Genomic DNA, 17475 nt, shown 5'->3' with positions numbered 1-17475 from the left:
TTTATATCTTCATTTAGGAACTGAATCCCTCATTAAGAATTGTGTGGAAACACAAAGTTAAACCCCTTTCTCTAAAGAAACAAAGAAGTCTGTTATAATTACATTACAAAGATTTCTAGGAACTCAGTATTTACTCACACTTAATTTTATTCTCCTAAAAACAAATTTGAGTGTACATACTATGTATCAACTTATTTTAACATAAAACATTTTTACTGATAAAATACAAACAACAAAAATGGAAAAGAGAGCTGGAGAGAAGGCTCAGCAGTTAAGAGCACTGACTGTTCTTCCAGAGGTCCTGAGTTCAATTCCCAGCACCCACATGGTGGCTCCCAACCATCTATAATGGGATATGACTTTGACAGTGTACTCACTTATATAAAATAAATACATTTTTTTACAAAGATGGAAAAGAGAGGAATGATGGCCAAGCCTATTAACCCAGTTCTCAAGAGGTGGAGGCAGGATGGTTGCCATGGGCTCAAGAACATGTTAGAAACATATTCAAATTAAATTCAAGTTCAACCTGGACCACATAAGAAGACCATATCTGAAAATTAACAAGAAAAGGAGGATGAAAAGAAGAGGATGCGGAGGGGGCTGGAGAGATGGCTCAGTGGTTAAGAGCACTGACTGCTTTTCCAGAGGTCCTGAGTTCAAGTCCCAGCAACCACATGGTGGCTCACAGCTATCTGTAATGGGATCTGAGTGTCTGAACAGTGTACTCACATACATTAAATAAATAAACCTTTAAAAAAAAAAAAAAAGAAGAGGATGCGGAGGAGGAGAAGAATGGAAATAAACCACAAGCTGAGGTTCCAACTGTGCACACAAATGGATTGTGATCTCACCACCAAGGAGTGCTTGATAGTCACTAACCCTCGAGCTCTCTAGCCCCCAGCCTACCTTTGGGATTCTGGAATGGGGGGGGGGTGAACAAAAGAAGGTGTTAGTGCTTTATAAGTACATGATCTAGTGGTCTTTCTACCTGAGAACAGCACACACTTTAGTGTTACTGGTCAATATGCAAAAACTTTCTGAGTAAATCACCTGCCCTTCAATCACAGATTTCCAGGATGGTTAACAAAGAAAAAAGTAGGACTTAGAAGACTTTAACGACCCACCAAAGCAAACAGACACATACGTGTACTAAAGCAAAAGATACAGAGTGTATGGTTCTTCACCCCTCTGAGCCACGTGTGTTGCTTCAGCAAACATGATATAGTGACAATGCAGATGAAATTATCCTCATCAACGTGACTAAACAGAGACCATTCACAGGTAACAGGAGAAATACGAAAGGGGGTGTTTTGGAACCTCAAAGCGATGTTCCATAACACAGGTTCCAAATGACTCAAACCAGAAGGTCCACATAGAACAGTAGCATGCATCTGGATTGCTCTTTAAAATTGCCTGGGGAAATGTGATTAGCCAGAATTTTTACATTTAGAATATCTGCAAGGTACTACTAAAAATACTGCCTAAAATTTACCCACACCAAAAACCAGTCTGCAGTCAGGGGCCAGTGGGAAGGCTCAGCTGGTTAAAGTACTTGTCACCATATCTGATTACCTATGTTCCATCTCAGAAATCCACATGGTAGTAGGACAGAACCAAGTATCACAAACTAAGCCATCCTCTGACCTACGCACGCACCAAATAAAATTAAATAATTTAATTTTTTTCTAGTGGACAGAGTATCAAACTGCCCTCTAGGTTCAGATGTCTCTACCCCTACATTAGCACAGCTCTCAGACTTCACCCGAGAACTTTCTTTATGCGGATGGTGGTTATTGCACAAATTCACAACTGGTCGAAGTCCTAAGAGTAAGTGAGTAAGCTCAGCCACAAATGAGGAATGTGTACTATACACCTTCCTCGAGGCTCCGAGACCATCATGGAAGATGGGGTGGAGAGACTTGTAAGATCCAGACAGAGAAAGTTCAGGAAGGGCGGAGTAAAATAGCATCTCAAAAGGACTGCTGCACGCGTGAACTCAGAGCAGCTGTGGGTTCGCACGCAAGAGCAAGCCAGTCAACACCCTAGCATGAGGGAAAGGAACTCATGAGCGTCCGTCCATAACTCCGCAGCTATGGACAGTTTGTCTTCTGGGGCGGGAAAATCAGATTCCTTCAAGGATGTGGCTCCTGGTAGGTCAACCATGCTCCTGTGCATGACCCCACCCCAAGAAGCATATAGGCAGTTTGGAATCAATAGGGCATTAATTTTTAAAAGGCAAAGAATTATTACAAACATTTATTAATTTTTAAATCTAGAGCTACGATTAACGGATTTAAATATGATGTGAACAGACCCAATCAAGGTCACGTCCTCAACAGCACTGAGGTAAACCTGATCCGTTCTTATTTGATCCCCTCCCTAATAAAAGATCCAGTATTCTTTCTTATAGTGGCATGAAGGCACAGAGTCCTCATATGCCCCCGCATTTGTCCCCTATCCAGGTTTCCCTTTCCCAAGTACATAGTCCCTACTCATAACCTACGTCAGATTCCAGACCTGTTTAGATCATCCACAAATAAGCAAATAAACAAATTACACAGATTGATCAACTAGGGATGTAGAGTTTACATGATTGATAAAAAAGCAATGCCCTCAGCTTTCTTTCTTTTTTTTTTTTTTCACAGATACCCCTGGGAATGCTGACTTCTCTGGCTGGCATGGAGCTGTGAAGCTGGCTCTCTACCAGACTAGACACATTTCCCAGGTGATCTGAAAGAGCAGTCGGGCTACAGTGTTCCCATACTGTGGTGAGCACTCAAAGCCTGTTCCATGAAGAAGCACTGCTTTGAGGTTCCAAAACATTTCTTTTAATATCTATTATTTTCTTCTTTTCTTTGTGGATCTCCCCTTCTTGGCTTGACTGACAGGCACGGTTATTTTTGCATCTTTATTCTTCCCCGCTGGCCTGAGTTCCCAGCATGCAGTGCAGGTGCTACAGTGTTATAAACACAAACCATCGCTTTCATCCTTTCTCACTGCCCAGCTCTCACGTTCACTGGGAATGATGTGTTCCAAGCAGCTCCCAAGCAAGACCTAGAGGCCTAATGTGAAAGTGGCCCAGGCCTTCCTTTCCATGAGATACTGTTTGTTTGACACGCAGAATAGGGAGCTGAAGACACAGTTCAGCAGTTTAGAGTATTCGCTGCAATTACAAAGAACCAGGATTTAGTTCCCAGCACCTTCACCATGAAGTTCCAGGGAACCTGACACCCCATTCTGACCTCTGCAGGCACAGAAAAACCTCATTTCAAACTATCACATCCTACCTTGTAGGTCTGCGAAATTAGCATATTTGATCAAAACTTTTATTAAGAAGATAAAAATGTGCAATTATCTAAATCAAAATTCTTTGAGGGGAAACAAAAGCTGAAAGAAAAGATTCAGGGTCCACAGAGATGGTCAGCGAGTGAAAGTGCTCGTCAGATTAATCTGGCAGCCTGCGTTGCACCCCCTAGAGAATCAGCTGAAAGGCTGGAGGCTGGCTAGCCTGCAGGTGGCTGTAAAGCCATGGGAGAAACAAGTCTGACCTTCACTCAGGTGAAAGGTGAGAACTGACTCCTTTGCTCCTGGACCACCTCATCTCTCAGCACCCAGACTAAGTGTTTCTTTGACACTGGGAACATACTGAGATTGAAATCCACTAACGTGGCTCAGTATTCCTCTATATGGGTTTCCCAGCTCTGAATCAGTGCAGTGTAATCTCTGGACCCGCATGCAAAATGGAGCATTTTTCTCTACTAGGTTTCATCTTGTTATGGTTAAAAGCTTCGGTTCTTGGCTTTTTCATCCAGTGTCCCTAGAAAATCAATTTCTCCACAGTTGTGAACAGGTCATTGATAAAAAATACTGACCATGACCAGCACTGTCCCTAAGAGCTGGGTGGTGTCATTCTATCGTAACTAACGACAGGGAGATACAGTTGCATCAATCTGACTCAATCCAATGCAGAATTTTCTATTGTTTTCTCTGGAGGAGGAAGTTCTCTTGCCCACCATCGTGCCACAGCATCCAGCCGTATGAAGAAATGCAGAAATGGCCTTCCCAGTGGCCGAGGAATGCAGATGTTCCTTTGGCTGTAACTTGCTCAGAACTGATAAGAGGTAGCTTTGTAAAGCCAGCCACCTCCGTAATAGCTCGCTTGGGTATTTCCTTTCTTTATCTGAAACCATTGCTCCTCTCCCTTTGTCAAGAGGAACTGTTTCCTGTGTCCATCTTTCAACATCTTTCTATCTCTAAATCATGACAAGAGGATTCTGAGATCAGATAGGAAACCACATGTTATGACTGTCTGGGCCTTGCACACGGAGTCTAAGCTTCTGGCCTAAGACCTTGCCTCCTGTTCTTCGTTTCCCACAAACTTAGCACAGCACCAAATTAACAATTGTACATAACTGATAGAAAATCAGTACTCAACACCACAAACTGTGGGCTGGAGAGATTGCTCAGTGGTTAGAGCACCGGCTGCTCTTCCAGAGGTCCTGAGTTCAAATCCCAGCAACCACATGGTGACTCACAACCATCTGTAATGAGGATCTGATGCCCTCTTCTGGTGTGTATCTGAAGACAGACATAGTATTACTCATGTATATTAAACAAACAAATAGATTTTAAAAAATCACTAACTACAATGTTAGCCTGTTTGTGATCCAGTGATATAAAAGGGCTTTCTGGCCACCTTCTTACCGCTTTTGGAGTTCAGGTCAGTCTGGAGGCCAGCTGAATGCCTGTGTCCCAAAGCCATTAAAGAGCATGCTTTGCCTCCTCTAAAGCTATCTCACACTTCAACCTACTGCATTCCCGCCTCCTCACACTGAAGAAAAGATCATTTATGCAGATGTGTGACCAAACAGCACTCACCACAGCATCTACCAACCTGTCTATAACATGAAATCAGAATTACATTGATTTTGTTCCCAATCATTGCACAACTGCTTTAGTATAACTTGATAAACTCATTTGCCTTTTATCCACTAACAAGAAGATCCCTCCCCCACATACTTCATCTCCACTTGTATCTGTCTCAGAGTATATCCACACCTAAAATCCACTACTCCCCTTTCTCCAATGCTCACCTCCACAAATGACTATCTTTCCTACTTCTGTCTCTAAACTCAAGCCTAATCTACCCCTGTCTGTAACAACCCTCCTCTCTCTCCTCTCTCTCTCTCTCTCTCTCTCTCTCTCTCTCTCTGTGTGTGTGTGTGTGTGTCTGTCTCTCTCTCCTCCCCCTCCCCTCTCTCACACACACATACATTCACACACACTCACATGCACACACATGCATACTCTCCATCATCACACTAAACATAAAACAGGGTATGAAACATTTCTATTTTGTTTTTTACCGATTTTTCTCTGTCTGTTTCTCTCTCTCTCTCTCTCTCTCTCTCTCTCTCTCTCTCTCTCTCTCTCTGTGTGTGTGTGTGTGTGTGTGTGTGTGTGTGTGTGTGTTTCAATGTGTATGGGTACATATGTCACCACACATGTGTAGAAAGGCCAGAGAATCCTTTAGGAGTTGGTTTTCTCTTTCCACCATGTGAATCCTAGAGATCAACCTCAACTCATCAGGCTCAGGAACAGAGCCCTTTATCTGCTGAGTCATCCCAACAGTTCCCAATTTCTCATGGTCTCCTTTGCTCTCAGACAAGAAGCACAAAAAAATAATTACATGACATATAAAACCTAAACATTCTCAGCCACTGACTACCTCTGCCAACTAACACCCCTCTGTTCTTGTAAAATGTCTAACCACACGGGCCACTTTTTTTAGTCTTTGAGAGCTCCCAGCTACATCTGATTTGTAGATCTTTCCAAATAATGTTCCTTTCTTATCCCAGGCTACTCAATTCACTGTCTTAGCCCTGCCCTCCTCCCCCCTCCCCACACACACACATGCTTCCCTAACTCTGGCTTATGTTTCAGCATTCACTTCAAATGCCATCCACCAAAGAAGTCTGGAACGGCTATGACATGTCCACAATTATTCGCCTGAGAACTACCCTCTTTGCATCCTGTACTCATGAAGGAACCCCTCATAGATTTGTGATTTTATATTTGTTTACCAAAACTACTTCTTTCTTATGGCAGTCCTGGTAACCCGGAGCTAAAACTATGCTAAACTTGTCCATCACTGTCTCTCTAGCCCTTCACAAAGATCTCAGCATGCTACTCAATGCGTGTCTCATTGGTCAAAGTTTGGATTCTCGTGTTTACGAATACATTACCCTACCGTGTTCCTAGTGGAAATGGGTCTGAATGGGGCATTAGAGCCTGCTCCTCTTTCTGTCCCCACCCTAAAAATGTATCCATAACTTAAGCCATTCATGATGGCACGTACCAGTTATTTCAACATTCAGAACTCAGAGACAAGAGAATCAGGAGTTCAAGGCCAGACTTTGCTACATGGTGAGTTTGAGACCCTAACAAGAAAAGACAAAGAGATTCATCAGCTTAATATGTTTGCTCAGAATTAATTCCTAGATCCACAAATCCTAAAGTTGTCGTTGGCTGTCTAACTGTATGCAGTCACTATTAACCTCCATCTATGAAGTACTGGTTCCCATACCTGAAACTGCATTTCATCATTTTTCTGATATATGATTCCATCTCACAAACAAACTTGATCAGTTACTCATCTGCTGTCACATGAGATAATGGCAGCGTCATCACACAGGACCTAGAGGTGTCCAGTTAAAAGCAAAGACGCACTCTAAGGGACTAGTCTATACTGCTTCATTATAGAGATACACACTGTGGTAAAATGGATGGTCCCCAAATCCACCTACCAAAGCTACCAGCCTAAAACTCCACCGTGAACCTTAGAAGCCAGAAGGAATTCTAGAAAAGAAACTGCAGATCATTTCAACCCAACTGTTAGGCCCCCAAGATAACACACACACACACACACACACACACACACACATACCACACACAAAGTGACCACCTCCACACTTCAAAATAACACTTAGCTTTGGTCCACATTATAACATCTGCTTTTTAAAACACCAAAATGAAGTCTTGTTTTGTGATGGAAAGGTCTGAGAATCACATGAGCTAGAGATGTTTCTATTTCTCATCACAAATGCTTTTCCATGTTGTTCTTTGAGAATATTTTAATCATATATATATGTGTGTGTATATATATATATGTGTGTATAACTTAATTATAAACTAAGTGACCAGCCAAATGCCTTTTTTTATTTGAAAAACAGAAGTTATGATTCCTTTTATCCAGCAATGCCATGTAAACATTCTATAAAACTGCACCACATTGTAATTACATGTGCTTAGGAAGGGTCTAGGAAGCTGCCTCAGACAGAACACACTACTTTGCACAACTTACCCTTCACTAAATAATCAAGATCACAAATGCTTATTAAAATAATCAATAGATGGAGTTCTTACAAATGTGCCAACCTGACATCAATAAGGACAGAAGACCATAGAAACCCTGAGCTATTTTTGGACTCAAAAGAAATACTTCACACTAAAAAATGCACAATAAATTTTTTATTAAGCAAGTGATGCTTTCTGGAAATCAGATTTTTTCACTCCCATTTATAAGTCAAATGTATCAGCTGGCTCTTAAAGGATGCCTACCAATGGATGGTACAACCTCAGTTTACAAATATATCTGCATTTGTTTTGTTTTGTTTTGAGTCCTTGGAGTCCTACATTGGACAAGTGTTCTACCACAGAGCTACCTGTTCAGGCAACCAAAAATTGCCCAGTAGTCCACTTCTAGGAGCAAGCAAATAAAATATTCTTTAAACATCACTTAAGAGACCACTCCTTAATTCGATAGTCTAAGCTCTGTCTACTTCAGAAAATGCTCTGGAGATGCCACCCTGAAATAATGGTCACTTCAAGTACAATCCATGAGGAAATCTGGGGTCCCAGTTGGGTAGTAGGGAGCAATGTCAAAGACGTCAGCACCTCATGAGAATGGCAAACCCTTCCCTCCTCGTTCGAGTATGGAAGTTGATGGGCTATGCAGAAAATGTCTACCGTAGCTTTGTCCTCTCACCTCATATTTAAGTCTGAAGCTGTCCCACAGAGACTGCTCCCACCGTGGTTACCTAAACCTGTGCCCTTGACACAGCTGCATGCCATAAACCTGCCTCCTTATTCAACCCCGTATACAAAACCCACTGAGCCTCAGGTGCCGCAGCTTCTCCATCAGACGACCCAGAGCACCGGGTCCCAGCTTCCCTGCACAAGTGTGTCTGATCTTTTCTTATCCCCTCACCATCCAGATCTGGGTTCAGGAACCCAAGCCATGCAGGCACTCAGCAGTTAGAAAATAATATTTAAGCCTAATGTTCTGGGTTTGATCCTGTCTCACTTCTGCCTAACGCTGTGGCTCCATCTGTGTACTTCCGTTTCCTGCATTAACGCTGTGGCTACATCTGTGTACTTCCGTTTCCTCCATTAACGCTGTGGCTACATCTGTGTACTTCTGTTTCCTGCATTAACGCTGTGGCTACATCTGTGTACTTCCGTTTCCTACATTAATGCTGTGGCTACATCTGTGTACTTCCGTTTCCTGCATTAACGCTGTGGCTACATCTGTGTACTTCCGTTTCCTCCATTAACGCTGTGGCTACATCTGTGTACTTCTGTTTCCTGCATTAACGCTGTGGCTACATCTGTGTACTTCCGTTTCCTCCATTAACGCTGTGGCTACATCTGTGTACTTCTGTTTCCTGCATTAACGCTGTGGCTACATCTGTGTACTTCCGTTTCCTACATTAATGCTGTGGCTACATCTGTGTACTTCCGTTTCCTGCATTAACGCTGTGGCTACATCTGTGTACTTCTGTTTCCTGCATTAACGCTGTGGCTCTGTCGTGTGTGCTGTTTCCTCCATTAATGGTATGGCTCCATCTGTGTACTTCCGTTTCCTCCATTATCAGATGCGCAGTGTTGTCTGATTCTTTCTGGATCCCGTGGTCTCTACTTACTCTAATTGCATACCTAATGGCCCCAGCTGAGGATCTCTTTGTTAACACTAGACACAGCTATACAAATCTTATTCTTACACTGTCTTATCCTCTGGGTTTTTTGTGTGATGTGTCTGTAGACTCAGAATTAACAGAACAAACAGTAGACAAAGTGAGTTTGTCTGATAAGTTTTCCTGACATCAACTATGATACAGGCATACAATCACATGGTACAGAATAAGAATACTTAATGGTAGGGGAAAAAAAGAATGTGTGTGTGTGTGTGTGTGTGTGTGTGTGTGTGTGTACATGATTCAAAATTATGTATAAAATATTCAAAGGCTAGGCATCAAATGGTTAGTATCAAATAGTAGGTTGGTTATCAATATGTTGTAAAATTGTTTTGACTTGCTTTCCTTCTCTGTGCTTTACTGAACCTTCCCAAACTTCTATAATTGACAAGTTTAAAAGTCAGGGGGGGAAAGGCTTTTGTTTCAAAACCTTTCAAAAAAAGGTTTTCCTAGGAAATAATATTCCTAATGAAGTTATGTTTCATGCAAATTCTGTGACTGAGATAAAGCTTACTTCAATGCAAGCATTGTCACTCCTCACAACAGTGTATCTGTTGCCACTAGATGGCAGTGAGATCAGTGGACAGAGAGAAGCATCTATGTCCTGGGCTAGACAGAGCAGATCCTAGGACTCATTTTAAAACTTACAAATACTAAGTGGGACTTCCCATTCAGACCACAGTCAACCACTGATGTCTGAAACCATAGCAAATGAGCCGTGAGTAAAGGCAAACGCCCGTGCTTACAAGGCTTCCGGCCTACCCATCAGTGATGCACTGGGAACAAAGCATTTGTCTAGTCACTGAGTGCTCAGAGAAAGTCTCAGTGGCCATCACCCCGCTCTCTAAACTTCTCCAAACAAGAATCACCAACAGCCGGAGTGATATTCACCAGTGCTCCTCCGGTTAAGAAATCAATGCTGTTCGGTTGTTCAAAAGGCATTTACTGGCATAATCTTGGTCATAACATTTACTCTGGAACTCAACTCCTCATCTGTGGAGGCTTCCAACAGCATAAACTGGAGAGGAGGAATAGGTCATAAACAGACACAGCCACTGTTAAGGAAGAAGGAGCCCACTAAGCGCTGGTTGAGATCAAAACCATGATTCCCAGAGCAAGGCACCAATGGTGTTGAAGGGAGGGAGGACTCCACCAGGTCTGGAGATTCTGGAATGTGGACCAATTGAGTGGTTAGTGTAGATCACACTGCAAGAGGGGTGCTGTCCATGGAGCCTCCACTTCCAGTGCACCAGGTCGATTTCAACAAAACAAATCCCACACCTTAGTTCCTCACGGAGGCAAGAAATCTAGCATGCTCTGTAATGGGAACGGTGACAGATCTGGACATCATTGCCACAAAGGGAGGACTGGTGAACAAAACCAAGCTCTGAAAATAAAACCAGAAGTCCCACTGAGTCCGTTAAACAGTCCCATATTAGAGGGCGGAGGCTCACATCTATGCTGCTGCTTTGGACAGTCTCTTTGTGACTTGTCACAGCCAAGGGTCAAGTTCGCCCAGTATAGAATTACAAGCAGCCCAGGTTATCTGCAGCCAGCTGGTGAGCTGAGTAAGTCCCCGGCCGCAGCTCATGGGCCTTTAAGGCTCTTTGCCTCTCTAAGGAGCTCCCCAGACACAATTTAGCCCACGATGTCCAATAAATGCAAAATCTTGGATGAAGCACGCTAGGAAGAAGAAAACTAAGGATACACACCAGAGTGAACAGCATAAGATGATGCGGGCCAACACATGCGCATGCGCACCTGCAAAACGGGCCAGAAGCTGGGTGGTCACCAAGTCTGTGTAACTTTACGTGAGGTTGTGCTTACAAGACCTGAGTATAGATAGAGGAGGTTCCTTCCTCAAAATCACCTATCCTCACAGCACAGACATTAGAATGCCCCGCAGCCAAGTCCCAAAGCCAAAATGTCCTCCACACGCTCGCACGTGGGTCTCCGAGGCTACACTAAAAACTAACACCGGAGATCACTCTGGGAGATTAGGGGCCTTGGTTAAATGGTGGAAATGCAACCTACATGTGGGAGCAAAAACCCTAAGCAAGTTAAATTCATAAACCAGCAGCACTCTACTAGTCATGCAACCGTAAGCACAGAAAATATAGAAGGTGTGGTACATTACCCAAAAGCCCCGCTAAAGACCGCATGTCCTTCTCCATCAGCATGTAAATCTCTTCCTCCGAGAAGCGGCCAATGCCGTGGCCGTGCATCTCCCGCTTCACAATTCCTTTTGTTATGTGGCACACGACCCACCTGAGCAGGTTACTGAAGGGACCACCGCCACTAAGTGACAGCATCTTCCGGGTCTCATTGAGATTGTCCACCCACTGGCAATAAGCTAAGGTCCTGGAATTGTGTGGAAAGAAGTTACTGCCGTGCGTCAGAGACGTGTAGCTCTGCAGTCACTTTCAAACGCATTGTTCAGAATTTAGTGCTTTCTGCGGGAACCAAACAATGGCGGGGTTTAACCTGAGTGGCAGGGATTGTCACAACAGCTCTAGCCAATCTGTAGAATTACAAGCTTCGGAGAAGCAATGGTGTTCAACCATATCTTCCCGGTCACCTGCTCTCAGACCCCTCTGCTCTTTCTTTCTCTCAGGAGGCTGGCAAGTGCTATGGGATGCACAGCAGTGCCTGCAGCCAATGGGAGGAGAGCAGCATCCCCTTCTGGAGTTTAAGGACGTTCCTGCCTATGTGTCTATAGGTCGTAAGTGATATGCTGTAAATATGTAAATTATTTGCTCTCCAGAAAATCAACTCTCCCCCTCAGGCTATTTCCAAGGATCTTAAGTATTCACCCAAGGAACTGCGGGGTCACTCTCCCACTGGGTGGCGCTTGTGACAATCTCACCCATCCAGTGTTCCCATACAACACATGCAGACAGTAAGCATCCTATTGGCTGCCACGCCTTCACTTTTCCTTACTTGGTTCGAGAAACCTGCACCATCTCAAAAGCATTTTTATAGCTAACCATGTTATTTGATATATACAGTACAGGGTTTCCCTCTGAGAAGAATATACACATGAAATATTTTAATTCTCCTTTATAATAAAAAAATACATTGATCATTATCCCCTGATGTAGGCTGATATGTAGTAATGACCTCTTAAAAGTCAAAAGGTAAAAAATAATATTGTTAAAAACACACAGGATAGTATATTGTAGCTACAAAGAAATGTTATTTTACATACCAGGAAAAAAACAGAAAACAAAAGCTGGGGTGCATCTCAGTGGCGTAAGATTTGCCAGCATGTGCCAGGCCCTATCTCTAGCTCCATTAAAAAAAAATCCATGAAATTTTTAGCATTTTATATAGTTATGCTCGATTGAGGTCCTCTCCACAAAAAATAAAGAAAGGAAGGAAGGAAGGAAGGAAGGAAGGAAGGAAGAAAGAAAGAAAGAAAGAAAGAAATACAGTTTCTAATCATTCTTGAATTTTTACTAAAAAGCCCTAATTTCAATGCACTCTCCACACTACAGCCATATTTAACTCTTCCCTGTTATCTTCTAAAAAGAAGACCTGCAATTCTTGTAGAGCCTTCTGTGTGTGTGTCTTTTTCATAAGTCTCCCAAACTATTGCAAAATGCAGAAATAAGCTTTGCTGAGAATAGGAAAAGTACCTCACAGCAATATTTGACCGGGTGTGGGCAGTGTGCGTGGTGGGTCTTTTGATGTAAACTCTCTCACATCCCTTGCACTGAATCCTGTGTAAATGTCAATGCTACATACTCTCTGCAAGCCCTGTTTTTATACCAGCAATAACCTACTAGTCACTTTCATATTCCACTAGAATAATGAGCAATGTGATTCTAATTGCACATTATTTAAATTCACAACAAAGGAGGTTACATAAACTTCAATCATCGGGAAAGCCAACAGTCTTGGGGGGGTGGAATTAATCCTAAACTGGGCATAAATAAGTAATAATCGCACACCAGAAGTACCTAATGCACAAAAATGAGGCATGTGTGACTCGAAGCTGGCAAGTTCACACAAGAAGACGTGTTGGGTCACCCAGTTAGATCCTGCGCATACTGCAGGGTGGACAAGAGGAACCTGCCTGAAGACACTGGCTGCCTGGACCTGCGAGAACTCCAGGAGTATGAGCTGGGCTCTAGGGTGTACGAGAGGAAGGGTGTATGAGAGGAAGCTTCTAAGACCTGAAATGAACAAGCCCCGTGGAGCCGATCACAGGAGGCCCTGAAGCCAGGCTGAGTCATTTTAATTCCACAAGTAAAGGCTGAGTGCTGGAAAGTCTCATAACGACCTGTGGCAATGCTGGCAGGAAGACAGGGTGAGTGACACAGACAAGAAAGGATATGCTATAGACCGTGACAGACAGGCGCCACACGAAGAAATTCTGAGGCAGAAGAGTCCAGTAGCCAGTGGACATTCAGAAAAAGTGGTTGTTTTCTCCCAGACTAAGCATTAGAGTGGATTTCACTAATCAGTGCTGGACCACACAGGGCGGAATGGGTTTGAGGAATGAAAGGTAGGTGAACCAGATGCTCGCGAAGGCTCCAAAGACAGAAGATGTTCAGAAAGCAGAAAAGTCAAGAGGCAAGTTTAAACCTTACATGGAGATCAAACTGGTGAGCAGGGGCATGTTAGCGATCTATAAAGATGTGAGGGGAAATTTCTAGAATGAAGACAATGTTAGAAAAATTATTGTTCAGAGGCAAGAAAGTGGGGCTACGAAGAGAAGAGACACCTCCTTATCTAAGATAGAAGGAATGTGGCCTCCCCAGAGCAGGAACTCTGTGTGTGGAGATGTGCAGAAAGTAGAGCAGCAGGCTGTAGGACAGGCGGCCACGCCAGCCACACAGCTCAACAAGGACAGGCAGAAAGTGAACGGTGCAAAGTCCCACCCTGCAGTGGCATCGTGAATCCGGGGCACAGGGGAACAGCGCTCATTCCAAACTCTATAGCTATGAGCAGTCTTTTAACTCTTCTTTCTCTCTTCCCCTTCCTGCTGTGTGTGTGTGTGTGTGTGTGTGTGTGTGTGTGTGTACATGCATCTGTGTCTACACAAATGTCCATGCACATGTTCAGTATGTATACAAGTGCGTGTGTTATAAGAACACATGGGCACATGCATGTGAGTGTGGAAGCTAGAGGCTCCTCAGGTCCTGCCCACAACCTTTTGTCAGGCATGGTCGCTGCTGACCTCGAACTTGCCAAGTGCAGCTATGCTGGCCGGTCAGTGAGCCCCTGAGCCAGGCCTGCCCCAACCTTCCCAACACTGCACTTGGCCTTCTTGTTTTTTGAGGTGGGGAGGATACTCCATGCTCTGCCTTGCATGTTAGGGACAGAACTCAGTCCTCTGGAAGACCAGCAAGCACTCTTAACTGCTAAGCAATCTCTCGCCCCAACACTCAGCACATGTGCAAATCAAACTCAGGCCCTCATACCTACAAGGCCTTGCAAGCACTTTAGTGACTGAATAATATCTCCTAAGCCCCTGCTCTGTGTCTGATTTCTTTACTTCTCTACTGTTCCCAATGTTACAAACCACTGCCAAATTAGGACCACAAGGCTCTTTGGGGATCAAATCCAGTGTCAAGTGTCCAAAGAAAACAAAGGTGTGGATGATATATTCTTACCTCAGCTATGACAGGCAGGGGACATGATATTTTCCATGTCATTACTGCCAAGGATACACCTCTCAGTCAAGATTCCAGAAGCAGTGAGAGGTTCCACCCATCGCTCCACCCAAACAACTCTCATTCAAGCCAAGGGTCAGCGACTTGCTCCATGCCTTCTTCACTGAACTTAGCGCTCATGAACGCTATTAGCCTCTCTCGGAACTTTCCCTTAGCTTACAATGGCTGTCTTCCTTCCCACCTTTCCCATGTTCTAAAAGAATTTTATCTATTTTTCTTCTAGCCTCCTACCTACTAAATCTACAGTCATGAGGTGATCTCATTCATACCCAGGAGTTCAAAGCAACTCCCAAGTCTATACCTAACCCAGACCTCCATCCTGAGACCCATGAGTCCTAAATGGGAGAACTTCAGGAAATGCAAACTACATTTTGGATATTGAATTCATTTTTTGCTTACTTCACCTCACAGGCCAGAACCCCAAAGGGTCCATTCAGGAATCCCAGGAGATTTTCTTCATGACTCCCACCCAGGTGTGCCTAACCTGTGCTCACAGGCCATGTGTATCCCAGGACGGCTACAGATGCAGCCCAATATAGTTGTAGATCACATCATATTGCAATGTCAGAAACCCCAGGGCCCTCACCATATTTTGACCCTTCCCAGTCTCCATCTCTCAGTATGGCCTCCTAGAAACTGTATGTTAGCTGTGCAGAAAGGCATGACCCTCCCCTCCCAATTACAGACTGAACATTCATGTTCCCAAATTTCTTGTATTGAAACCAGGTGGTATTAGGAAGCAAGGCCTTCAGAATACTTAAGTCATTAGGACAGAGCCCTCAAGAGTAAGACTACTGCCCTTATAAAAATGGCCCCACAGAGTTCCTGTATCCTTTCTATTATGTGACTGTACTGTAAGAAGCTGGTTATCTGTGGACCAGAAAACAGGACTTCATTAAACACCTAATCTGCTAAAAACTTGGCCTTGAGCTTACTAGTCTCCTTGTCTAGTGAGATATAAACTTATAACTGCCCAGATTGCTCTTCCGTTACAGAAGCCTGAAAGGACTAAGACATTCCCCAACCATCTATTTCTTGGTTCCACACACTTACAATGCTGTCTACCTGAGCATCCTAACTGGCCCTAAAACTAACTCCTTCACCTGTCCCTCCTGTCCCTCCAGGTGTCACATGGCTCTATCACGCCACCACTTCCTCTGGGATTCTTGCCTTCATCTCTCCTGTAGGTGCTTACTGCCTTCCCTTGGCTCCTCAAACTCTTCCCCAACAATGACAGTCATTAAGGCTTAAGGGAAGATTTCTCATAAAGGCTCTGGAGCCTGAGAGGCACTTAAAGGTAGGGGCATGGTATCTGTACACTGGTTGGCATTCATGTCATTTGCTAAGAGTGACTTGTTTGAATGAAAAACAGCTTTATTCTGGGTCAGTGCTGGCTGTGTGGTGTTTCTAAGGGATAGCGTGTACTTAGGAAAATACAGAGAAGGATCCATGGAGGAAGAGGAAGCGGCTGCCACTCATCTCTTTAGCAGTTCATGGCCCCTTTATCTTCACTGGGAAGAAGCCCAATGCACAAGGAGTCATGAATTATTAAGTGTAGTCAGCAGGAAACTGGAAAGATAGACTAGGATAAGCAATTAAAGTGATTTATCATGTGGCAATCTATTTCAGAAAGTTCCAATATTCGTTTTCTTATCACGACTAATGTGCTTAATCTCTCCTTCATAAATCGGGCCAAAGACTTAAAGATTTAAAGCCTGTGCTAACACTTCTAAAGGAAACCTAGAAAATGGCAAAAGACCAAGCATCATGGCCCATGCCTATAATTCCAGCACCCAGGAGACAGGCAGAAGAATGGTGAGTTTACATAACTCACAGGACTATAGAACAGGATCCTGTCTCAAGTAGAGACAGCTGGTTTTGGTTTGGATTGGTTTGGTTTGGTTTGGATTGGTTTGGTTTGGTTTGGTTTGGTTTGGTTTGGTTTGGTTTGGTTTGGGTTGGCTTGGTTGGTTTTAGTACTGAATCAAACCCAATACCTTATGCCTGCCTGCTTAGTTGGGCACTCAACCTCTGAGCTATCTAGCTCCAGTCCCCTGTTGCTGATGTTTTGATGAAATGTTATTTTTCACCATAACCTAATGTGAAGTCAGGTCCAAAGTATAAATGAATAAAAATATACAGAAAGTTACAAACTGTTGAGTCTCAGAGAAGGGCCTTCCAAGTCAGAAGAACGCCTTTCACTGACAAGCCTGGTGGCTCACCTTTTAGCTCCAGCACTCAGAAGGCAGAGCTGGGTAAGGTCTCTATGAGTCCTTAGCTAGTCAAGATTACACAGTGAGACCCTATCTCAAACACCACCATTCTCTACATGAGGCTATACCCTTGCGGTCTTTTATTTACATTCTCCTGCAAAGGGGTATGAACTAATAGTGTACTCTTTCAACTATCATCAAATCTCACAAACCTTCCAAACAGGAACTCCCTCTACAGCTAAGACTGGATAAAGAAGGGAAAAGGTGGGATGGTTCTGTCGCTTTGTAATCCACCATCATGTGCAAGCTTTCATGAATCTTGAGAGCCAATCTAAGGAGTGTTTCCATCTCACTCTGAAACTAAAATTACATCAAAAGCCAAGGTTAGGTTGGAGATGGGTTTTCTGTGCTGGTGTGCTTTTCTAGAACACACAAGGTCCCCAAGTTCAAATACCAGCACACACATACACACAAAAATGAAGCTTAAACATCTAAATTATGGGCAACCCAGAAGCAGATTTGTGTAGGAAATGTTGAGGGTTC

At 43.6% G+C, this 17475-nt stretch overlaps 1 protein-coding gene across 1 annotated transcript in view; it reads right to left on the bottom strand.

Annotated features, from left to right (window-relative positions):
- The window catches only part of FAXC (failed axon connections homolog, metaxin like GST domain containing), a gene marked incomplete at both ends in the record, with an annotated part of 55470 nt that overhangs the window by 18432 nt on the left and 19563 nt on the right, over nt 1-17475 (bottom strand). The window contains one exon of the mRNA XM_080938764.1: nt 11176-11399. Coding sequence (XP_080794890.1) covers nt 11176-11399 — 224 coding nt within the window. The remainder of the gene's footprint in view (nt 1-11175; nt 11400-17475) is intronic.

The sequence above is a fragment of the Micromys minutus genome (assembly GCF_963924665.1).
Source record: "Micromys minutus genome assembly, chromosome: 26".
NCBI classification, from domain to species: domain Eukaryota; kingdom Metazoa; phylum Chordata; class Mammalia; order Rodentia; family Muridae; genus Micromys; species Micromys minutus.
The sequence above is the reverse complement of the archived record's forward strand: the minus strand, read 5'-3'. Positions and strand labels throughout refer to the sequence as shown.